Source organism: Phaethon aethereus, assembly GCF_964289735.1.
Source record: "Phaethon aethereus genome assembly, chromosome: Z".
NCBI lineage: Eukaryota > Metazoa > Chordata > Aves > Phaethontiformes > Phaethontidae > Phaethon > Phaethon aethereus.
The window spans coordinates 5,221,434-5,246,149 of NC_138577.1; the positions used below are offsets into that span (position 1 = coordinate 5,221,434).

The following is a 24,716-nucleotide window of genomic DNA, read 5'->3' on the forward strand; positions in this document are numbered from 1 at the left end:
CTGTTAATTCATTCACACCACCCGGCGGTGCAGGGCAGCACCGTGCTCCCTAAGTTAGACCACAGAAATAGTTGTGGCCACTGTTTTTTGAGTGCCTGGTGGACAGCAGAAGATGTAGTTCAGGCGGTTTCAGATCTGAATGAAAAAGATCCTGGCTGTACCCTGCAGCAAGAAAATACCCTGGAGCAAGATTAATGCTTGGCTACATTCTGCATCCATGGATGGAGAGTTATGGGCAGCATCGATGCCTCGATGTTATCATGTACATGCATAAAGGCTCTAGCACGCATTCATGGCCTTCCCAGAGATGAGTTTTCCCACCGCACAGTCCCCACGTTGTGCCTGTTGCGCTGAACTGTTAGTTTTCATGAAAGAATTGATCCGTGATGACATTCACCAACCCTTGCAGCCTCCCCAGGATTTTTTAAACACCTCATTCAACACCCTAGTGAAATGCAGAAAACTTACCAGTCTGTGCCTTCAGCTAAATACCTGGGCTGGGGCCCCATGGGTTGTGGTGTTTGCAGTTGGTGGCTGAAGTCAAAGCTGGGGTGTAGACGGTGAGGCTGAACGGACATGCGCTCTTGAGCCCGCCTGCGGGGAGGAGGAGACCAGCAAGCGAGTTAGCCACGTGGCCAAGGCACTGGTCCGTATGGCTGCTGCTCTGAGTCCCTGTCAATAAACTGGGGGAAAACCCAAGCGGTTGGGCTTCTGAATATGTGTCCAAGAGAAAAGAGTCCAGGCAGGTGTCAGGGATGATGAGGAACTCAGAGCTATGTCATTTACTCGTCACCATGGACATGACACAGACCTCCACTCGTCCCCTGTAGCATCCACATGCACTCAGTTTACAGGAGATGTTGTTTGGTGGCAACATGGAGAGCAAGCAGAAACAAACAACTTCTTCTTTAGCAGCTATGTGCCACTTGCACTATTTTCTTTTTCTCCACTGTCAGCCCCATAAACAGCACACAAGATAAAACATGTCCCTGCTTCAGCCGTTATCCATCATCATAAAGAAGCTGCAGGTTGCCTCGTCTCCCCATGCAGTCCATAAACTCCTGGGAAACCTCATTCATAACAGGATTACTCAGGAGTAACTGAAAGCAGAATTTACTCTTGCTGGCCTTCGCCAACATTTCTCTGGATGATGGACAGGCCAGGCTGGGATCCAGCTCCTTCTCCCCCAGCTCTGCTGCCTTTGCAGGCAGGGAAGGGAAAAGTGGTAGAATATATAGCAAGGCTTTTCGAGGGATTCGAGTCTCCTCTCATGATTATTGCCTGCTTGAACTACTCAGGGGAAGAGCATGTGCTGCTTGCTCGGTGTCCACGCTTGGAGAAATACAAAGGTGGATGCACGAGCTGGATTTGCACTACAAACAGACTCAAACCCCTTGCTCCCTGCCAAGTCCCTGCTTACCAGTGGAGCCATCACAAAGCAAAGCTATAGGAAGCCACTAGAGCAGATGGAGCAGGGAGCTGCTAGATAAAGAATTTTTCATGCAGCCACAGCTCAGAGGTTTTGCTTTTGAAGGCATGACCCAGATTGCCATTACTGGGATGTCATGCCCCACACCTGTAAGGTTTCTGACACCCTCCTCGGATGCAGCTGGGCTTTCAGAAACAGGCTGTGGGACTGGGCAAGAGGTTTCTGCCCTTTTCCTCACCACAGCCCACTTGCAAATGTAGCACTGGCAGCACTTACCAAAGCAGCTTCTGCGTGGAATTGTGCTCCGTGCCTGTATTTGAATTCAGCTTATGACTAAGAGATAAACACTTGTATCATCAATGCCTCAGCCTCACACATATTTGCTACTCGATTATTAACTAATCCTTAAATCCACCTAAAATCCAGTTTATGCTGAACAAAACAAGGGGGAGAAGAACGCACAATTTTCAGGCAGAAAGGGTATGGGAAGAAAGTGTTTTCCGTCTGTAGCATTCTTTCCAAATGAAGCGTTATCGCAAAGAGTCATCCTCTGATTCTTGGTCCACGGGTACAACCCACAAATAGCTTCCATATGTTTCCAAAAAAAGCACTCCTGTCCTACGTGCTGTCTAAACCCCTCTCTCAAGAAACACAGTCAGGACAAGACCAGGCACCCATTTCCACCTCTGCTGAGTTACAGTAATTCTCTCTGCAGCCGTCAGCCCAGTCTGAATTTAGGCTTGCTTTCTGTGATTGAATGTGCGGCAGGTCAACAGCATCATTCCCTCACGGAGTTGGGAAGCCTACCTAGACCCAGAGGAGCAAGCTCGTCATGTGCGAAACCTGACGGTGTAGGTGGATACAATCTCTTACGCAGTTTTGAAACAGCAGCTACGAGGAGGTAGCTCGTGCGTGCCGTCTACCGCTCGCTCTGTCACGCAGGTCAGGCTCACTGCAAGACCAAGGTGTTACCATCATGATGTTACCGTCTTACAGGCGACCTTGGGACATACTAGATGAGCATGGTATGGATCCCCATGGGAAAGGTATACCCGCAGATGCAACCTGCCCTGCAGCTTCCCTTCTGGTGGATGAATTTTGGAGGTACACAAATGAACTTGTGAAGAAAACCCAACGTTACCGGCACGTACCGCCGGAGTTTTGCAGAAGCCACTTTGCTGAAGTGAGGCTGATGCGGCTACTCGGCGTCCTTCAGGAAGAGTAAGACCCCCTTACCTGGGATGGGGCATGAGCCGGCGGTGCTGTGCCTCGAGGAGCTGCTGCTGGAGGAGGTATTGCTGGTGAAGCGCCTGAGGTAGGAAGGAGGGACCGGCCATGTCCTGGAAGGGCAGGGCTGGCACTGGTGCCAGGGGCTGGTGCAAGGGGCCGCTGTGCTGGTGCGCGGGGGCCATGTGGGGGGTCAGCCCCGGCTGGGGCTGCACTGCGTGAGGCAGGGTGAAGTCGGCGGAGAGCTGAGGCTGGGGACCCAGGTGGAAGTGCCGGCAGGAGGTAGCATGGGGATGCTGAGACCTTTGAAAAGGAGCACCTGGAAGAGAAGAGCATGGCCGTCATGGGGGCCAGTGGTGGCCGGGGCACCCCAGCCCCGTGGTTGCCCATCCAGGGCAAGAATTGGGCAAACAGCTGTTTCTCTCCTCTGCCAGAAGGGTTAAAAAAAAGAGAACAGGTCAGTTAACATTGGTTACATGGAAAAATGTTGATTTTGACTAATAGTTTTTCTCCTCCAAAAAACATTGGAACCAAAACATAGGTTTGAGTTCAAAGCGGCTTTTTGGCTCCAAATTGAAGTGTATACTGATGAAAACTGCTTCAGCTTGTTCTGGTTTGCCTGTCTTAAAGAGAAAAAGAACAAAAGTTTTAATACACCTGTAGCAGTAGGACAAGGGGTAATGCTTTTAAACTAAAAGACGATAGATTCAGACTAGCTAAAGAAAGAAGTTTTTCACACTAAGGCTGGTGAAGCACTGGCCCAGGTTGCCCGGAGAGGTGGTAGATGCCCCATCCCTGGAAACATCCCAAGTGAGGGGCTCTGAGCAACCTGATCCAGTTGAGGACGTCCCTGCTCATTGCAGGGGAGTTGTATTAGGTGACATTTAAAGATTCCCTTCCAACCCAAGCCATTCCATGATTCTATGAAAAAGCCTCAGCATTTTAGAAAAAGTAAAAAAAAAAATCTGTTTTCTAAAGTATATTTTCATGAGTTATGAAGTTTTTTAAGCTTGCTCAGTTCCCATGCAATTCAAGGTATTTCTCCGCCTGTCGAAACATGTCTCATAGGCAAGGAAATAATATCTGAGACACTGTCTCTTGCTGAATGTAGGATGTGAATGAGACACCTTCCACCTCTGAGAGATGAGATTAAGGCTGTGCATCTTTGCTGAGACCCTTCAGTAGCCCACCCTCGTGAACTGCACAGAGGGAGAGTGCGGTGGTGGGAAACACAACAGGGACTGCTGCGAGACCAGCCATGAAACTGATGGGAATGAGGAAGAAATGAGGTGTGACAGAGATCCGTAGCAGAGGCTTTTTGCAAAACATCTGGCACTGGCTTGCACCTCCCTCAAGATCCTTGCTTGGATGGGCCCTTGGCCCAACCCAGCAGATTAATTCCTGCATTCCTGAAGCATTTACAGGTATCACAGCAATGTTTTTGGCTCTTAAACTAGGGAGAGAAGCAGCTCAGAGGTGAAGGATGAGACTCGAGTGAGGCTATTAGAGATGCCTCTTTGCTGAGGATCAGCCCCAGGGTAGTAGACCTACCCTTTTGCGCCGTCTTTTGAACACCTCATCTTCCTAAAAACTCTTCTTTTTTTTTCAATTCAGGAACAACAGCGCCGAGAGACACTGAGTGTCATCCCGAGACACAGGACAGACGTGCCTATGATGCCTTCTTCACCCAGATCGCTTCTGCTCACACCTCCTTTCTGCTGGCAGGCAGGGCCCGTACATCACAGCAGCTGGGGGAGCCCCAAGTGCTTTCTGTTCACGTCCGTATGGAAACGGGAGATGCACAAAGCAAGCCAGATGCCAGCAAATGAAACAACAGGAGAGGACCTAACAGAAACGAATGGTTTGCAAAACTGTGCATAAGTAATTACACACAGCATCTCTTAAATACAAACTAATCCTCCGTAGCGTGCCCTCTGAGAGGCAGCGGGTAACAAATGCGTGTGCCACCAGCAGGAGAACTTCTTAAGGAGCTAATTTCTCATGCTGTCAGATAACAGCATGATTCGGCTCCCCTATTAATTAAAACCAGAGGAGGTGAGATCAGAACCACCGTTCCCCAGTGATGGAGCTGCAGACCCAGACTCATGAGCCATCCATGTATCCCATCCCCTGGTACTGCAGGTTATATTTGCTGCCATCGGCTTGGCCTCAGTTCACTGTACCCCACTGACGGGTAAAGGCCAAGTAACGAAATGGGGACCCCGGGTTCCTCTGGCCCATTGCTCAAGCTGAGCAACACCGCAATCATGAGGAGATGTCTCCTAAGTGCTGTGTTTGCTGGGTACCTGCAGAGCAACTCATGGCGAGTTGCTCAACCTCTAATGGCTATGGGCAAGTCACAGGTGAGCCGTTTTGCACCTCTAGGTCTTCACGGCACCTGACGACAAGGTAACAGAGCAGGTTAAAGTGCTATTCCCTCTGCGCAACCAAACACACCAGCCTGTGCCACCAGGCAGCAGTTTAGCTGTATTTCAGACGGAACTGGCTTAGGGGGACGCAAGACAACGAAGTAGAGTGATATTCCTCCATGTTTACTAGGAGAAATTTTGTCGTACATAAGTAAAGCAGAGAAAGCCAGTCTCTGCGTCTCTATCATCTCTTGATGCCTGGTGCAACCTTAGCTAAGGATTTCCAGCCTTTTGCTGTATCTTGGGAGGCCTTAGTCTGATTTAGTGAAACATCTGCAGGACCTTTGAGGCCAGAGCCATGATGAACTAGAGGGGACGGCGTGGGCAGATGACCTTGTCAGAGCTTTTGACTTGAATTTTTCCTCCCACACCAAAACAGTCCGTGTGAGGTACTTGGTCATACACTTCCCTGTGGTCCAGAAAACACAAACTTCACCTCTGCTATCTGGGCAGGAAGGTGTGCAGGGCCCATGCAGAGTCAACTTAGGCTAAAGTAAAAGCCTAAGCCATTTTGTTTTGGTACAGAGAGTTAATTTGCTTATTTTTAGGCACTAGTCAATTAAAACAAACATTTTTTAGTATTTTTTCTGATACCTACCAGTGCAATGATGCATTTCCCTCCATGGGAAAAATACTATCAAGATGTGACCGAGACCATATGATTAAATAAAATCCATCAATTTGTCTTAACATAATTCACTATCTTGTGTTGTAACTGTTCATTCCCTACAACTAATCCAATTGCTGATGAGGATTTTGATGGCAAAGCAAAGACTTTGGGGAATACTTCAGCAAATCTATGCTTATTAGCAGTCATCAAATCATACATCTGGCATATTCAAACCAGCTTGAACAACAAAGAGCCAGTCCTTGCTGAGCATGGTACTGGTGGAGCCCAGAAAGCCCTGGCAAACAAGTAACAGTGTACAACAGAACATTTCATCTCCGAGCTACCTATTTTCAAGTTTACCCTCTCCTGTTCATCATACTTAGCCACAAAGGGGCTTTGGTGGGGACTGCTTTCCAAGTCCATATGTTGATCTTGCGTACACAAGGTAAATCCAGTGTCACCCTGCTGACACCAGCTAAGCAGCTTTACTCCAAGTAACTCAGCATGCCCAGCACCAGAATCTGGCTCGCAGGCGCTCACCCCTATTCAACGTAACGGAGGATCTCACATTAGCAGTGCCTGTTAATGACTACTCCTTCTCTTACATCTTCCATCTTACATCTTCCTTCTCTTTCCCAAGTTGCGGTTTGGTCCTGGATCACATTTGCATTGGAAGCGACAAGCATCGCCCATAAAATGCTTCAAGAAAATTTGATTCATGAATTTAATCTGCTTTTTTGCCTGGATAGTAATGTCTGCCACAGTGGAGAGCAATCCATGACTAAAAGCCAGTCCAGATACCCCACTCCATCTTTTGTTTTTATTCCCCAGAACAAGGGCAGGGATGACATTTTCGTTAGCTAAGCTTTGAAGACATTTCTGCAGCAAAGACGATGAGGTTGGAAACTGTGCCTATTAAGCTCCAGAGCTACTAACCACATCCTCCATCAGCCATGTTCTCCACTGACTGCCCCAGTGGTGGCTGCAGAAAGACAATGCTGCTCTGAGATTGGCAAGGCAGAGACCCCCTCCCCACTCAATAGGCTCCAGAGTTTTGGTCCTCATCCTACAGTAGGATTATCCTTCTCCATTGGGATACTTTGATTTTGCAGGAAAAGGGGCCAGCCAGATCTTGGATGTTTTTTTATGGCCTACCCCAAAGGCACCTAACAGGTTCATCAGCTTCAGTGGCCTCTGCTGCAAACATCTGCCTCCTCCAGCTGAAGAGGGAGGGGGAAGCCCAGTGCCCTTGCTGCAGAGATGATGCAGTCCTCACCATCCCTCAGAGGCTTTTGACCTGAGGCCAACCTGGAAAGACGTGTCTCCATGTCTAGCCTACTGGTCAGGAGGAGAGGGTCCACCCTGCTGCCTGAGGCTCACTGACGTGCTCCTCCAGTGGCATGAGTAGCTTCAGCTGCTCATACCTGGAGCCATGGAAGACTGATTTCTCTGGGCTTACTGTCAGGCTGCCCACCAGCCAGAAATCCTTCTTTCCTTGTCCTGTTGTTTCTTCTTTTCATTTAAACGCTGTTGCTGTGGCAGGCAGATGATGGCAACTCAGAGCAACATCAGATCAGCAGCTCTGAGCTGAGCCACATGTCACTTCTGTGTAAGCAAAGCAGATGACTTCATTTTTTTGTAGTCTCCTATTAACTGGTTGTGGCCAAATGTCATTGAGATCAGAGACTTCTGTCTCAATGCAAGCATCTAAATTGAGTTATTTCTTAGCAGAGCAGGGGGGCATTTCTCCCCCTTTTTTGCAGTTCCTCTCCCTCTCCATATTAGTTCCTTATGCTCTTCTCTTAACCATACACGTGTGGAAGGTCTGCTCTCTTTCTCAGTCTGCCCACCCACACACCCAATCTCCCAGCTGGGACAATTCTTGTTGCCTTACACCCCTCTGGCCTCAGTTAAGCCACAAAGGCAGCTAATGTCTGAGCCCAGCTAATCCAGGTCTAAGAAGTGCCCTGCAAAAGGTTTGCCCTAACACGCAGAGACAAAGATGGGATCTAGTGGAAACATGAATCAAGTCTTGGGCAAGCCAGTGGTCTTCTGACATGCCCGGGGCCAGGCCTGCCCCAAAAGAAGCTACGGCATGGCATGATGGTGTAGGACCACGTGGCCCCATCCACCTTGTGCCTTTGGGTGAACACCAGCAACACCCCCCTGCCTTGCGTGGTGTTCTGATAGCTGCTTGGTCCACTCCCCCTCGACTTCTTCCATCACATCCTGGAGCCAAGGTCAGCACCAGGGATCAAGGGGTGGGTGAATCGGCACTTCGTTAATTCCTACTGCTACCAGAACACGAGTGCAGATCAGTAGATACCCAACTGGGCTGGCTCACCTCTGCTACCGCAACTGACGCCACGGCTGCACGCCGCGATGCCGAGGACCCGCCATGGAGCTGGCTCTGCTGTATTCCCCGCAGCTACGCAACGCCACGGCCCCACCTCCCTGCCCACACCGTGAAGATGATCCCCAGATAAAAACCCTGCGAGGAGCATCGCTTAACAGCTATTTACGACGCGCCCAAAATGCTCAGCTAGAAGACGGTGTTACAGGCTGGGTCTCAAACCAAGGAGGTATGAATTTGTTTTTAGTAAGCCGACAGATGATGCAGGCACGTGGATAGCTGAACCTGCTTGGCTGCTCGCGGCCGCGCCACGTCCACCATTCGCTCATGCAGGCTCCGAGCACAGCGGAAACCCGTGGGGAAACTCGTCACGTCCTCCTGGCCGCCGCTCTCACTTCCACGGCTTTTTCTTTTTTTTTTTTTTTTTTCCTCTCAGTTCTACCATTACATTTATTGTTTCTATACATTATCTGAAGCAGCCCGGACTTTTTTTCATTAAAAGAAATGTTCCCAAACTCCTTCGTGCCCCCAGGTGAACCCTGGAAATGACAGGTTCATATATTTTTGGTATGTGACATCAAGTCACTGAAATTTACTGGTCTGATACTGGGTATTTCTGTCACTGGGGATTCTCCTTTAGCATCATCAGGATTTGACTGTGCATCTGCACACGCAAATTTATCCACCCACCAATATTTCACCCAGAAAAGCCCAAGGGATCCGCGTGCTCGTTACACGCTGACCCATCTCGGAGACGCAAAGCCCCGGGGTAAACCCTGCGGAGAGGCGGGGGATGCTACAGGCTTTATGAAAACAAAAACCCAGAAAGCAGAACCATTTATTTCCACCTCCTCTCCTCACAGCAGCAATATTTTTGAATATTGGGCTGCTGGTAAGGGAGAGGGGATCAGGCCCAGAGATGGGGCCGGAGGTGGGTATCTCGAGCAGGCAGCTGCGGCCCAGGGAGCGCGGCCGCCTTCGGGAGGAAAACAAAATCTGCCTTACGCTGTTAAGCCGTCTGCGATGCGTGTGAATTTTTCCCCTGGGTAAGGCAACCTGGCCGGCTTGCCGAGGCACCCACGGGCTGCGTGCGAGCGCGCGGGGCCGGGGGGCGGCGGGAGGGCCGGGGCTGTTTGTACGCCTCGATCCCATCGCGGCCGAGCGGGGTGGCAGCTCCCGGAGAGCCCTGGCTTCGCTCGCCGGCGGGTTTTGCAGCCGCGGAAGATCTGCCGGTCGCAGCCGGCCGAGCCGGGGGACGGAGCCGTGCCGCCTCGGCCGGTTCGCCCTGATTAGAGCCGCCACGGCCTCTCCTCCCGCCCCGGGGAGGCAGATAGACCCCAAAAATCGGAGCCGTGCCGGGTGCCGCACCAAGCACCGGGGTCTGTGGAGAGCCTGCCAGGCCAGGTGCCCGCAGGCTGTTTCTCTGGGTGTGCATTAAAATTCCCCTCGGAGACAGCGGTGCGGTGGGAAGTTCGCACCGGTGCCGACGGCGTACGGTGGGTAAAGGCTGAAGTCGCGGGAGCGTCTCCGGCCTCACCTGGCGTGCCGAGAAGGGCCGCGCGGCGTCGACAGACGAGCTACTAATTGCTTGGTGCCATCAGCCACGCGCTAACCCTTTGCAAATGATTTGTGAATATACCCTTATTAAACGAGTTAAATTGACTTACAAATAGGAAATGAGGGCTGACAGCGCACCTGGAAAATAAAAAATTAAAAAAATAACCCCCCAGACCAAATCTGTGGTATATTCGGCTGCATGAAAATTTAGGGGTCTTGCACAGAGGGAGATATCACGCCGTCTCACCCGTGTTGTAGGATAGTAAACTGCTGGGCAAAGAGATCAGGGCAGGGAGGATGGAAGAGGAGGAGGAAAGAATTTGAGAAAAATTTTTCAGACGGGAAGGAATCTGTCTCAATTTCAGCACCTTTGCCAACAGCTTTCTCATTTCATTTAGCAAATGGCAAGAACTGCGCCAAAACCAACAGGCAGCCAGCTCAAATCCAGCCCAGGGTGCAGCCTGCCGTCCCACACGTCTAGTGCCCTGCAGTGTGTAGCAGACCCCAGCACCAGCCTGTGGCTGGGCCAGGAGCAGCCCCGGCACAGGTTAGCATTGGATAAAGAGTGTTTTCATTCACCTCATTTGCTTGTCCAGGCTGTACAGTGCCAGGGACTGAGTCAGGATGAAGCCCTTGCAGCGGGCAAAGGGCTGGTCTGCGGTGGCTGGCGGAGCGTGGTTGGATCCTGGGCGGAAACATGAGGTTTTGGAGGTTTATCTTCCTCCTGCTCAGAGTCTTGCACATTTGATGGAGAAGGGCTGCAAAGGGGTTTCGGGGAACGGGGCTGCGATGGGCTCCCCCGTCGCCATGCGATGGTTTGATGGCCGCTGCCACCCAAAGCCCGTGTTGCAACCTGCCTCTGCGGACCTCTGTGCAGGCACAGCCAAACACAGCTCAGCTCGTCCCGAAAAACACGTGAACACAGACCTTGGAGACTGCAGATTGCCCCTGCCTGCTCGTACGATCCCTGTTCAACATCCTCTCGCCCTAACGAAGCCTCCCATTAATTGCTGAGCGCCATGAGCTGGCCTGGCTGGAGCACAGGCTCGTGCACACACCCGTGGTCCCCAGCGCTGAGCAGAGCATCTCCTCTCCGGCACGCCGTGGGGTGAAACCACGTGCAGCCCTGACGCACCCGAAAAGAAGCCGAGGTGGGACTCCTTCCAGAGCCTAGGCTCAGCATTCAACAACAACAACAACAAACCCCACTTACAACTGGCAATAACCAGCATTTATCAGCTTACACCAGGGCCGAAGCGATGCTGGGCAGGGGGGCTTGGGGAGCAGCCAGAGCTAGTGGTGGGATACAGCCAGGCAGCCTGCACCCATCACAGGAGAGAGACGGCTGTTTGTGCAGCACTGGATGAGGTTTTTCTTTCCTGCAACCCTTTTCCACTAGCTTCAGGGGGAAAAAAAAGTTTTGTTGAAGATAATGTTTCACAGGGACGTGTTGAATTCGGCAATATTTTCCAAGGAGGAAGGAGAAACACTTCGGCAGCGCTGCTACACTTAAACCCATCTTTTTGCTTTTATACTTCACACTATGTTTTAATTATAGTTTTATTCTCATGTACAGCATTCGAGGGTGTATTTATGATTTTTGGATCATCACACACACACAAAAAAACCCCAAATCGCACTGAAAGAAAATGTTTTCTGAGATTTACCAGTCCCAGTTTCACTCCTCCCCTCCCAGGCTCTCACGTACCCGGAGGGACGGGTGGCCCCGGCAGCCTGGCAAGATGTTTCCCACACAGCCCAGCTCTTCTTCCCCAAACTGCCCCGTTTCTCACAGTTTTGGACCCAGCTCTGCAAGCCTGCCAGGAGCGGGAACCGGAGGAAACACGGCTTTGGCGATGTTGCAAAACCCCTCTGCGACTTTTTTATAACGCTTCTCGTTTCTGTTCGGTCTGAAGGCGCCGGAAAGGGTGAAGGACAAACGGCCGACAGGAATCACGCGCCCTCGACCCCCATGCTAAGAGCAGGGGTCACATCTCAGGTGTCAATGACGTTTTTGGGCTGCTTGGCCCGTTGCTTACGCCTGAACGAAACCCCTGCGCTGCTGAGGGCAGAGACGGTTTGGCCGATACCTGAACTTCAAGGCTCCCAACATTATTGGGGATTTGGCCATCATCCAGGCACCCTGGTTTGCTCACCCATCCCTTCTCCCCCACCATCATTCCAGCTGGCTCCTACGTGTAACCCGAGCCCATTTTACGTGCCGCGTGGTGGGGAAGGCAAACAAAATCAGAGCTTTTCCCAGTTTATTGGCAGGCGCTTGGGCTCAATGGCTCTTTTCCAAGGTTTGGACTCTTAGCCCAATTTAAAAAAAAAAAAAAAAGTTGAAAAGGGAGTTGGAGGAGACCAGGGGCCCCTTTGGTCAAAAGAGGCAAGAGAGCTCATCTTTTTGTGGTTATATGTTACTAGCAGGGTGTTATAGACACGTGAATTAGTCCCCAGCCTGGAAATGGGAAAATTAACCAGGGGAAGTAATTAATCCTCAACTTAAAAAAAAAATAATTAAAAATCCTGACGTGACTGAGGTCAATTACTTGGCTCTGCCTGCAGAGAGCAATGAGGAAGCACTTGGAGCGAGCCCTATCCTGCCCTTGGGAATGTGAAAACGTGCTGACTCGTGCACGCAGGAGCCTTCGACTTTGACGGGCAGCGATATGCTGCAGCCAGTTGTTTGGAAAGGGAAATTCAATACTTGGCTTTCCAACATTTCCATGCTTTCACAGTGTCCAAAGCCCTCCTCAGACATTTGGAAGTTCTCAACACCTGCCTTAAAACACCCTTAAGCTCTCCTCATGACCAGCTGGAGGGCTTGCAGCAGCTCCCTCCTACCAGTAATGATATGCAGGACATCCAGAAAGAGGCAACAAGCTAAAACCATGGGGGAAAAACCCAGCTAGATGTTGCAAGGACCTGGTGGGATCTCTGGTGTTGTGCTGCATTGCTCATGAAGCCTCTTAATTCTGCGACAGCCCAAACGAAAACCCTCCACCCAAATGCTGCCAGACCCGGTGTGTCTGAAATTCAAATGCACCTTCAACCCTTCTCCATGGAAGGAGCTAATGGGAAGAGCCAATGCTCTCAGCTGTCTCTTCTCCCTGTTTAAGCAAAAGACTTCGTGACCCCACCTGGTTTGAAACCTGCATCTGCTCAGCATCAACCCGTGCTGTGCCACAGATGCTCAGACAGGAGCAGAGTCCCTTGGCACACCCGTACCCCGTGGGCACTCGGGAACCAGGGCTTATCCACAGTCCCGGCACGGCCCAGGGGGTGGGACTGCTCTGCCCCACAAGGCAGAGGGGTGCCGCGGCAGCATCCCAATCCTGTGTCGGCCCCAATATCCCCTCCCTCCTCTGCAGCTTTTGGGTGACAACCAGCGGCGTCGGTGCCAACCTTCTCCTCCCCACAAACCTTGTCTCCCCTGTCTATATAGGGATTCCCAGTCAAGGTTTCCATCCCGCTCTCCCCTTATCATCAAAGAGGGAAAAGATGCTTTTTGGAGCATGGTTTGCCTGACCTGCTTTAAACCTCCCTGCTAGGGAGAGATCAGAACAGCATTTGAAACCTGTCCTAAAAGCAGAGGCGGCTGTTTTGGGTGGGTTATTCTGCATCAATTCCACCCATCTCCATGTTGCATGCATTGTTTCCTCCCCATCCCATGTTTTAAATGGGACTGTAATAACCAGCTGGTTTTGCCTGCTGGGTTTATTTGTCTTAAGCCCAGAGGTGGGAGATCCCACCCAACACATCCGCACAGCTCCAGAGTGAGTGGCAGTGATTTGGGGAGCGGGTTTGGGAAACCGGTGGAATGTTTCACCATTTCTGGGAACAGCACATCAGGATGGATGGGGAATGGTTTTGCAGTCCAGTCTTTCTTTTTTGCTGGCTCTCTGGCAAATCAACCCCAAAGCGATAACTTTTTGACAGTGGAGCACGGATGAGTTTTGTTTCTCCTAGCATCTACAGAAATGTTCCACCAAAACCAGCTGTCTGACCTCAAGGAGACAGCACAGCATTGGGAAGCAGCAAGAAGTCAGGCTAGCTATTAAAAAAAGGGAGGTGGCAAGTGGTGGGTGTGTTGTTAGTGCCACTATTAATGCTGAGGGCTAATGAAGGTGAGAGGCAAGGATGAGAGTCAGGACATGGGACATCCACTTGCAAAGAGATTGGTTGATCTCATGTTGCAGGTCATCTTCTGGATTTCATCCTAAACCTTGCAGAGACATGCCAAGTGTGGTGCAGAGCATTTACCAGGCTGCGAGAGACCCTCAGCGGGGCCAGGAGGGCAACACTGCAGCATGTGTGGTACCCGCTGCCCAGGGAAGCCAGTACACTGTACGGTACCCCTCCATCTTTTTAGACGCCACCCAAAAAACACACCAAAAAATACCTCTCCTGACCCCACAAGGCAGGAATCGGGAGCCATTCAGCACCTGGCACTTCTTCCAAATGACAATATACAGAAGACAGGAGCGTCTTAGAAATGCTAGGGTACAAAAAAGGAAGATTATCTTTTAAGAGAGAAGAAACACTCCTGGTAGATGGGTCCATGGGATGCAGCAAATGCAACAAGGTTAGCAAGTGCCCCGTACAACACGACAAGGTCCTATCCTGAGCCCACACGCTGGTCCAAGGGCAGCCCTCAGCACGGGGGCTTGCACCTGCAGAGCTTCTGCAAGTTCCCAGTCCCCGCTGGACCTCTTCATTTAACTAACCTAAAGGGCTTTGGAGGTTAGACCACCACTGTGCACCGGTCCAAGATGTTGTGCAGGGACCTGTTTGCACCCCCAGCAGCATGGCAGCAGCCAGGGACGCAGTCCAACCCGAGGACCAAGGCTGAAGAGAAGCCGCGTGAGATGCGGTGGGTGCCGTCAGCGAGCTGGCACGGGTCAGGGCAGCTCAGCCACGCTTTGCACTGAGCTGACGTCAACTCAGCTCTGGGGAAACCCCAGCTACCACGAGCCCTGACGCGCCACGTCCTGGCAATTCCCCCTGTATGCTCCATGAATAAGAAGTCTGCAGCTAAAAAGCAAAGACCCTGGAAGCCTGTTCCCTATTAAACGTAATATCCCAAACTTTATAGGTATGTGTCTCTCCAGGAGAGCGAGCGAGCTGTGTTTAAAGTACAAGTAAAACATCAGTTTCTCGATGCGGAAATAGCTCTTACTTTACATTTCTGCATGAGGTCCTTGGCATAGTTAGTGCTTCTAAGCCCTGCTGTAATAACATATAACGGAAAACTCTACCCAGACAGCAAGAAATATGTATTTTACAGGGCTAAATGTAAAGTCATCCATCTAAGAAAAACCATACAGTCCTATTTGCAGGTGGCAGGCTATCCGAGGAAAAGTGATTTCTGGTAATCGGCAAACAATGAGCTCCCAGAGCCCCAGCAACATCTGAAGGCACAAGTGTTTGCTATATAAAAATAAGGAGGTGGGGTCCCTTGGGAGCAATAAACTCCTTGTATTGGTGTCAAAGCCAAGAAGAAGTCTTGGAGAGGAGCCCAAGGGTGCCACGCATGCATCCTGGAGGGAGGCATTGCAGGAGACCTATGTCTCCACATCCGCAAGAGCAAAGATGAAACCATGGTCGAGCACAGCCTAAAATAGTACCTTGCACTGGTTGGGCAGGAGGAGGTTCATCAGCCTGGTAACGAGCCTGACAAAACCCATCGGCTGAGACTGACCTGCAGCCAACACAGGCTGAAACACCAGGCGCCACATACCCGCAGCCAAAATCCCCTCCTCAGCACCGGTGCTGGCAAAGCCCAGGCTGGATGGTTTCCTAAAGGACATCCCCCTCACTTGGGCAAGAATTAATTTTGGGATGTGGGATGAAGGTGACAACAGCTGTCCCTTCCAGCATGAAAATCCACCCGCTTGAGGGTATTTTCCCCTCGCGCTGAAGTCAAAGGAGGCTGACTGCAAGGAACTCGCTTTTCCACCACAATGGGAATAGGAAATCAGGTTCCTGCTTATTCCATCAAGAATATCCCACAGGGCTGCAGGTGGCCCTGCAGCAACCAGGTAGGATGCTGCAGGTCCAGCTCCACATCACAGACAGTATCTCATTTCCCTGCAACCAGCTTCTGAAATAGCTCAACAGGCATCTGGCATCCCTGGGAGGGTTAAGATTAAGCCAATGTTTCCGTCACCAACCTCACTTTTGAGGGGCTTGTTACTCTCGATGTTTGTGCTCTCGTGAGGCCAAAACTTGGCATAGAAGCACATGGCCCAGATGCAGTTTTATTTGGTAATAAATAGCTTAAATCTCATAAGCCTTTTTTTTTTTTTTGGCTTAAACATTTAAAATGGGAAGAGAAAAATGTGTGGGATTTTTTTTCCTACCTTCCAATAATTTCAGAAAAGCAGCTTATGCTGAATAATGGCAGGCTTTTTTCAGATACACACAGTCCACAACGCTGTCTCTCAAATATCTTGCCTTTTTAATACCCACTCTTTAACAGGATCAATGTCCTTCACCCAGCGCAGTCCAGCATCACAGCCCGAGATTTCCGGGGGTTACTTGCAACACTGGATTATTCGATCTTTGGCACATTAAGCCTGACGTTCAGGAAGAGCTAAAACAAGGCAAAATTCCCCAAGCCCTTTAATCAATGTGTGTAACATTTTGAGGATGGATTGCTGTTCTAATTGCTCCCCTGTGACATCCCACTTCTCTGGAGTTCAGGCAGTTATTGCAGCCAGCACTACCTAACCAGCCGCTGGGTGAGCATTGGATTTCATTAGCTATCTGCCAGGGTTTTGGCACGTTCAGATTTCCCCCAAACTCAGACTTTGCTCTACCAAGGCCAGCAACTTTCCAGTGGTCAAAAGCCAAGGAGACGCCCCGAGGGCTTGGCCGGCCTTCAAAAGTCCACCTTAGCTGGAGCAGAGAGAAATAGCAGTGTTTTATCTCATACGCTTGGCTCCAGATGTCAGAGGGTCCCCAGTGGGACGCTGGGCTACTGTCCAGCCGGTGCCATTATCCGAATGCTTCATTATCTGCAGGGCTGGGATTTCTTGCAGGAAGCAACGGGGAGCTGCCGGGTATGGGAACGTTGCACTGGGTGGGGAGCTGGGTGGATGTTGGGCCAGGGTCATGCAACGTGGCCCAAGGAGGACTCTGCAGATGTTACCTTAGGAAAATGTCCTTTCCATGGGGTATGGGTCCACCCATCGTCCCCTCTGAGCCACGTCCCCATTTGCTGGGAGGGAAGATTGAAGGCAACCCTACGGGCTTGGAAATTTTCCCCCCAAAACAGCCTCCCACCAAGTTCTCCATCTCAGCGCTGGGCTTGCAACCCAATGGCATGCACAGAGCCTCCCCATGCACTCGTCCCACGTCTCAGCCTCCCCAGATCCCAGCAGACCCAGTGAAGAATTACTTGCAAAAGAGGTTTGGGGAATTTGCTGGCTGGAAGCAAGGCAGGTGGCTCGTGCTGCAGAGCCCACCCCTTGTCCCAGAAGGTCCCAGCCTGCCGTCAGCCCTGCGTACATGTGGTCTCCAGGAGGAATGGGATAGCCCACATATGGTATGGATTTGCACAGGACCCAGGTGACTTAATGAACGCGGGAGCCGTGAATCAGAAGAAGAACTCCCAAATGTACAGGTACACTTTGGGCCATCTGTCCTTGAGCAACACCAGCCATAAGCCACATTATAAAGCACGTAGGAGCTATCACAGCAAGAAGTCACTGATGTGAAACTACTTACACATGGCATAGCAATTGCACCGAAGGAAGAAGCACCCTACTGCTGCAATGAGGCCCCTGCATGAATTTTTAGGTGGACAAATCGCAACACTGCGTCGAAATCTACCTCCAACCACAGCAAGGTCTTCCTACCTCTTGTTCACATAGGACGTAACCCAGCTCCCACAGCTGGAGGTCTGGAGGAAACACCAGCCATGGTCCACGGTCGGGAAGCGTTTGCTTCCCTCAGGCCAGCGCCAGCGGTGCCCGCTGCAAACCCAGGCACGCTGGCTTCAGCCTGTCTGCAGGCAGGTCTGCGCTCCCTCTGCTTGCCGCCCATGAAGGGTTTGGCTTTTTTTTTTTTTTTTTTGGCTTTTAAATGTAAAGGCAATAGAGTGCCGGTAATTGAACTAGTCCCAAGAAGCCAACCCAGGCACCTCAAACAGAAAAACCGCTGCAGAGCCAAAAGGTTAATTCACAGACGCAGAAACTACTGGCAGATGCAGAATGGACCAAGCTGGGTAACAAGGGAGGCCCATACGCAAACCTGCAAGCCCGGGTTTCGTGTCTTCTTCAGCTGCTGTGGGAGGAATGAGGGGCTTGAGCAGATGAGGAGGATGCGGGGGAGGAAGAGAGAGACCCCGGCAGCAACGTCTGCTCCCTCCTTCGAGCAAAACACAACCTCTAGCAGACTGCTCCCCATGGAATTAGTTCAGGCAGAGCTAAACTGAGCATCGCAGGGTGGGAAATGGCTCTGGGTCCAGAGTCCTTGCATTGCATCAACCCCTTGGTTGGACATGATGGGCACCTCATGGGATGGAGAGCACCGGGGAGCTGGGGGAGCTGCTGGGAGAAGCAAGTGCTTTGTATCAGGGGACAAGCCAAACCAGGCAGCCTTAAGTCACCTGAAGGGAGGGCTACCAAGGCAACGGTAGGTGAAGTTCTCTCCCGTTTTCTTTCAAAACGCTGCCTCGTCCCATCGCGCACGGGAGCAAAGCGCCCAGCCGGGACCCGAGCTGACCTCCCATTATGATTTTTACCATTCCTGACAGTGGTTTTGCTGAGCCCACTCAGACAGAAACATCTTCCTCTCTCACATGGATGTTGTTTTTATTACATCTACCTTGGAAACCTACACGCTGCCATTCAGCATAACCAGCAAACACAGCAGGTACGGGGAGGCTAGACAGCCCTCAGTCCTGCTGGACCAGCAAACGCCCTTGGAGAAGCCCATTAGCAGCACCAGGTTGCCACCGTTATCTTGCTTTCCAAAGCCAGCCTTGCCAGAAATGGCAGAATGCCGGAAACAAAATTGGCATTCTGAGGGAATTTGGCTCCCTGGGGCTGCAGGTGCTACTCTTAGCAGAGACAACAAAATAAAGAAGTTTTCAGTTACAGGTTGCAGAATAACCTGTGAATTGTTGTTTGTAGGGCTGGTTAAGTGCCCCATAAATACAAACAGTGGCGATGACCAAGTCCCAGTGAGCTGTCACCCCTTGGGGAGGAAGGTGAGATGTTGTGGCACACAGGGAAAGTGTGCGTGTCCCAGGCTTTCTGCACACCAGGCACTTTTTAACTTAACCGATGCGTCCACCCACACGTTTTCAGGATCAGTCACTACCCACCACATAGGAGGTGAGATTTTTCTCATGCCGATGGGTTATTTCATGTTTGCAGGGTGTCTGGTATGGGCTTTTAGTGGTTTTAATGGGTGTGAGGTTCAGCTGCTCCTCAAACTCATGGTCTTGGACCACTGGAGGTTGTGGGAGACCCAGTATCAGACACCAGAAATTGGACTGGGGGAGAATTAGTGAACTCAGTTAGTCCAGCCATCCCTGTAAGCACAAGAGCCAAGGAATTTGCCAGTCAATTAGCACAATACTATTAGGAGAAGGTTGATGGCCTTGGGGAGAAGCCTGCAGCCTTGTTGAGCTCTTTCTGCAAGAGTCTAACCCCCCAGTTAAACTGATGCCTTGACTCTGCTTTTCCCAGATGAAATTCCTGTCCAGTACAGTTCCTGAACTTTTATGTCAGATGAGGCCTTTAAAAGACCAGATTTTCAAACAAATGCAAGATATGGTGATCTGTCTAACAAAGGGATGTCCCTTGCCATCCCCAGGAGCTGGGGTGGGAGGCTGGCAGATGGACAACACTGTTTCACAGCTGCTGATTAAACAGCAATGACGATGCTCTGCAAAACGCCAAATTAATTAGTGCTAGCCACAGGATCTACAAGTCCCTTTTGGCTTTAAAAAAAAAAGCTAAGAATTTTCCAAATTCATTTTCACACACCTCACCAACCTGACATTTTCCCTCGCATTTGCTGTTCTTCAAGTTGTGTCTCTCTTTCATAGGGGGCTTGTGCCATTTTTAGATGCTGCGAGTTTGAACATGTGGCAGAAGGAACTTTATACCTCTTGGTCTTTTGGAGAGGATGGACTAATCGTTGGCTGATATTTAGTAGAATCTTGCAACACCACACATGACCTCCTGCTTAATATGTTATGACCTTTCAGCTTCATTTGTTAGACCATCTGAAATTTATTGATTTTGGTTCCTCTGCAGGGCCTTCAAGCAGACTTTTTGTGCCATGGTAAATCACAACACACCCAAATTAGCTGTTTCTGTACTTAAATGGCACAGGGGGGAGGAGGACAAAGTGCTTGTCCAGTGCAGTGTGAACCCAGCTGGTGAACGCACCCTGTTGTACGGAGGAGGAGGAGATGGGAACTGGGCAGAAGACAGAGCTGTCCTGGGCAGCAGAAGTGGTGGGCGGTGGGCTCAGGGCCAGACCCTCTCCCCGCGTATCTCCCGTGAAGAGGCGCTCGTACAGCCGCAGGTTGCTGCCATGCCGTTCCCTTCCCCACTGCCTCCTGGTGACGCTTCGGGGGCCGAAGTCACCTTTCCCCTATGACCAGCCAAGGTCACCTACACCACCCCACGCTTGCAGGGCACTTACAGATACCACCCCACCCCGGGCTCCCACACCGATTAGCGTGTTACCATGGCTAGTAAGATGAACCAAAGAAGAACAGGGCTCAGTTTCTACCAGTAGCAGCCTAGACAGCTCTTTCTTGCCTTACGCGCACTGTTTTTCCCAGCAGCGGGTGGTATTCTGCCCTGGGAACCATGGACACACATGACCAGGAGTGGGAAGACGCATCTTGGAGGGCACTGGGTCAGCCCCAGGGAGGTGGGCAGCAGATTTAGACCAGAAGATAGCTCATCTTTGTCTGTTACTCCTGCATCTCAGGGAGCAGAGACCTTTCCTTCCCAAAGGATGACAATGTCATGGCCCGAGACAGTCAGGAAGCATTTAGGAAATTGTCACTCAATCTTTTACCTGGCACCATGCCGGCCCAGAGCTTCCTCCTGGCTCCAGAGAGACATCTTCATCTGCTCCTGAGGACTGAGGAGGGACTTCGCTTTTCCTTGCCAAACAGCTGGGATGGTGGGCTCATTCTCCAATTTTAATTTTTCCTGGAAGAGCCTCATGCTGGGAACTCCCTGCCTGACCTGCTGCATCAAGGGGCAAGTCGAGCTCATGGACAGATGGGAACAGGCAATAAACCTGGTTGATGGTCCCAGCCCAGACACCTACTCATACCTTTTATCTTTGGCACTCACAGGGCAGGAACTGGCCAGTGCTGTGTCCCAGGCAGAGCCCAAAGCCCTGAGCCACAGGCAGAGGTTTATGCTTCTTCCCAGAGTCTCAAAAATCCCACAAAGGACAAAACCAGCCTTTGCCCAGCCCAGCTTGTGATCCAGCTGCACAGATGTTCTCAACAGCAGACAACCTCACCAAGGGAGCGTCCCAAATCAGTGTAACAGTCCCCAGGCATACAATATAAAAACAACCTGCTGCCTGCACTTCCCAGTGGAGCAAGGACTGCAACTGACCACCAGGGATGGCAGGTGACCATGTCAAAAAAATCCAGCTGGATTTTTAGCAGGTGACCATCCCCGAGGCCAGATGGGGACCACAGGGAGCTCAATTGCTGCAGGTAACACCTGCAAGGAGGGACCCCATGGGGCAAGGGGTGCATCAGGAGGGACCCCATGGATGAGGGTTATAGAATCATGGAACCTTTGGGCTGGAAGGGACCTTTAAAGACCATCTAGTCCAACCCCCCTGCTGTGAGCAGGGATATCTTCAATTAGATCAGGTTACTCAGAGCCCCGTCCAACCTGACCTGGGATGTTTCCAGGGATGGGGCATCTACCACCTCTCTGGGCAACCTGGGCCAGGGGTTCACTGCCCTCATTGGTTCACCACCCTCAAGGATTTTGGGGGTATAGGGTTTGTGCACCTCAGCAAAGCAAAGGAGACCAGGAGAGCGATGATGATGGCTACGGGGCTGCAGATGCACCCATCTGAGTGGGGCCAGGAGCATCACAAAATTTCCCACCAGTCCTGGCCAAACAAACTGTAGCACACTCCTCCCAGCAGCACATGAGAGCCTATCAGGAACCTGTGTGGTTACAAAGTAGAAAAAAAATACACTTTTTTTAGTTCCATGTGTGACCTCTAGGCCCCAAGGATTTTTACTAATTACTAAATTCAATTTATTTTGCGGTCTTCTCGGGGCTAAGGCTTTGCATCACTGGGCCTGTATTGTTTCCGTTACAGCCTGTCCGTGTCCACAGAAACTTCAAATTAAATATCAGTCACACATTAAGGTCAGGCAGCTCAATTCCATTAACAGGCAGCGAGACTCAACCTCCCTGTAATGAATGCTGCCCATACTTCCTAATGATAGTGGCAGAGGAACCAGGCAGCACCAGCACAGAGTGATTGGCACCCCACTGACACCGGGGACCGCAAAATTGATTTTAAAAGTCCATTCATCTTCTACAAATCATGGCTTAAGTTTTTCTGACCTGTGACAAATCTGCACTAGCGTCAGTTGAAAGATAGAGCCAAAAAGAGGAAAAAAGAAAGAAAAAAAGAAAACCCAAAAGCAAGAAACAGATTTCAGCAGGGTTGTTCAGTCTCAGTTGCTAGCCCTCAGCCCCAGCCATGAATTTCTATCCCTCACTTAATGAGCAAGATTAAAGTTTTTTCACCCTGTTGCCTGCCACAAAGACGGTACAGAGGATTTAAAGATGTTACAAGATCCTTCCTGTTGCTGGACTCATGGGCGTTGGATTTGGATAAACTCACACAGAATCATTAAGGTTGGAAAGAACTTTAAGATCACCAAGTCCAACCATCAACCCAACACCTCCATGCCCACTAAAGCATGTCCTGAAGTGCCATATCGACATGTTTTTTTAAATACCTCCAGTGATGGTGACTCCACCACCTCCCTGGGCAGCCTGTGCCAATGCTTGACCACTCTTTCTGTAAAGAAATTTTTCCTGATATCCAGTCTGTCTAAACCTCCCCGGTGCAACTTGAGGCCATTTCCTCTCTTCTTATCGCTGGTTACTTGGGAGAAGAGACCAACACCCTCGTCGCCACAACCCCCTTTCAGGTAGTTGTAGAGAGCGATGAGGGCTCCCCTCAGCCTCCTCTTCTCCAGACTAAACAACCCCAGTTCCCTCAGCCACTCCTCATCAGACTTGTGCTTCAGACCCCTCACCAGCTTCATTACCCTTCTCTGGACACGCTCCAGCACCTCAACATCCTTCTGAACACAGGATTCGAGGTGCGGCCTCACCAGTGCCGAGTCCAGGGGCACAATCACTTCCCTGCCCTGCTGGCCACACTAGTGCTGATACAGGCCAGGACGCTGTTGGCCTTCTTGGCCACCTGGGCACACTGCTGGCTCATGTTCAGCTGGCTGTCAACCAGCACCCCCAGGTCCCTTTCCACCGGGCAGCTCTCCAGCCACTCCTCCCCAAGCCTGTAGCGTTGCATGGGGTTGTTGTGGCCAAAGTGCAGGACCCGGCACTTGGCCTTATTAAACCTCATATGGTTGATCTCAGCTCATCGATCCAGCCTGTCCAGATCCCTCTATAGAGCCCTCCCACTCTCCAGCAGATCAACATTCCCGCCCAACTTGGTGTCATCTGCAAACTTACTGAGAGAGCACTCGATCTCCTCATCAATAAAGATATCGAACTCGCTCCAGTCTGTTTGGTCTGTTGGTCCTTCTGCTCTTCACAGCCCAAGAGCCACCAACACTGGGTCCTCCTTGGTCTCTGTGCCCAGCTGGGAAGCAGCTTTGAGGAGCTGGCAGTCAACATAGCAGGAAAGTAAGAAATGCTGGTACCCACCCCATCATTTGCCCATACCTTCCTGACATAGCCCCACAGCTGGTGGCCCACTCCACCTGCAGTTTCTCTCCCTGCTTCTACAATAAAGTGGTATAGCAACTGTCACTCATGGGTAAAGGAGGACCTACCACTAAAAAACATCAGAAAGCACTTTTCCTACTCAATTAATATTGAGTTATTGTGCTAATTAACTAATTAGCACAATTAACCCAAACCCAAGGGTGCAGCCAGCTCATGCCTATACCAGACCAGTATGAGCTGCAACTTCTTATTGAGCTTTAAGTTATCAAAGTCCCACTTGGATATCAAGGTGAGGATGTTCTCCACCATGTAACATGACAACATGGAGAAGCAGCTGACTTGGACTGAAGTCAGGAGTTGCTCTGCTGAAGCAAGATGACAATTTTAGTTGTGTGTGACTATCCAAAGTCTAGCCAGCCGTGTGCCCAATCCTATTGTTTCAGAGACATTTTGAAAGTGTAATTGGGGTGAGGGAGAAGAAGTAGTGGGGAAGAGGATGAAATAGGACTTTAAGGCACTACCACAGCATGAGGAGTCTGGGTTTCAGGCTATAAACTGTCACGTCATTATTGCTGAAGCATTTGGGAGCTTTATAATAGCTCTTTTACTCTGTAAAATTCATCCTTCCTAAAGGAAAACATTTATTCCACTCAAGTACAAATAAGAGTTAAATACAGGCAGATCAGTTTAATAGCGTAGTTATGCCTATTAAAGCAACTGTGAAACTAACATCAAGGCATTTCACATTAATTCCCTCTCAGGGACTCCAGAACTGATGTACTTTGACAAATCCCCTAGTATTGAGAAGTGGCCACAAGTCTCCATGGCCCTGTATCAGCTGGCATTGCAAAAAAATCGCTGTCGGACTCAAAAAGTCAAGATCTTATCGGCTACACAGGGAAAGCAAACCTATTGATCAGAGCAGCTAGAAAAGGAAGTTGTACAGTTAGTGTCAGCAGCTGGGTTTTCCCCCAGATCATTATTTCTAAGCAGATTTCTTAGAGGAGATGGGGCCTGAGTCACTCTTCCCACTGCTGCCATGGGTGACCTTGGGAAAATGCCTCCCCATGGATTAAAACCAAGTAATGTTAAACCCATTCCTTAAATATATATATGTGTGTGTGTGAGGCTGTGGCACTAGGACAGAATTGAGGTT

General features: G+C 50.6%; 1 protein-coding gene across 1 annotated transcript in view; it reads right to left on the bottom strand.

The window, feature by feature from the left end:
- LOC309415400 (E3 ubiquitin-protein ligase ARK2C-like) overlaps window positions 1–24,716 on the bottom strand; it is a gene marked incomplete at its 3' end in the record, with an annotated part of 48,607 nt that overhangs the window by 7,444 nt on the left and 16,447 nt on the right. Inside the window, exons 2-3 of the mRNA XM_082012918.1 lie at window positions 2,666–2,975; window positions 469–594 (exon numbers count right to left, since the gene is read on the bottom strand). Of these exons, the coding sequence (XP_081869044.1) occupies window positions 469–594; window positions 2,666–2,975 (436 nt within the window). The remainder of the gene's footprint in view (window positions 1–468; window positions 595–2,665; window positions 2,976–24,716) is intronic.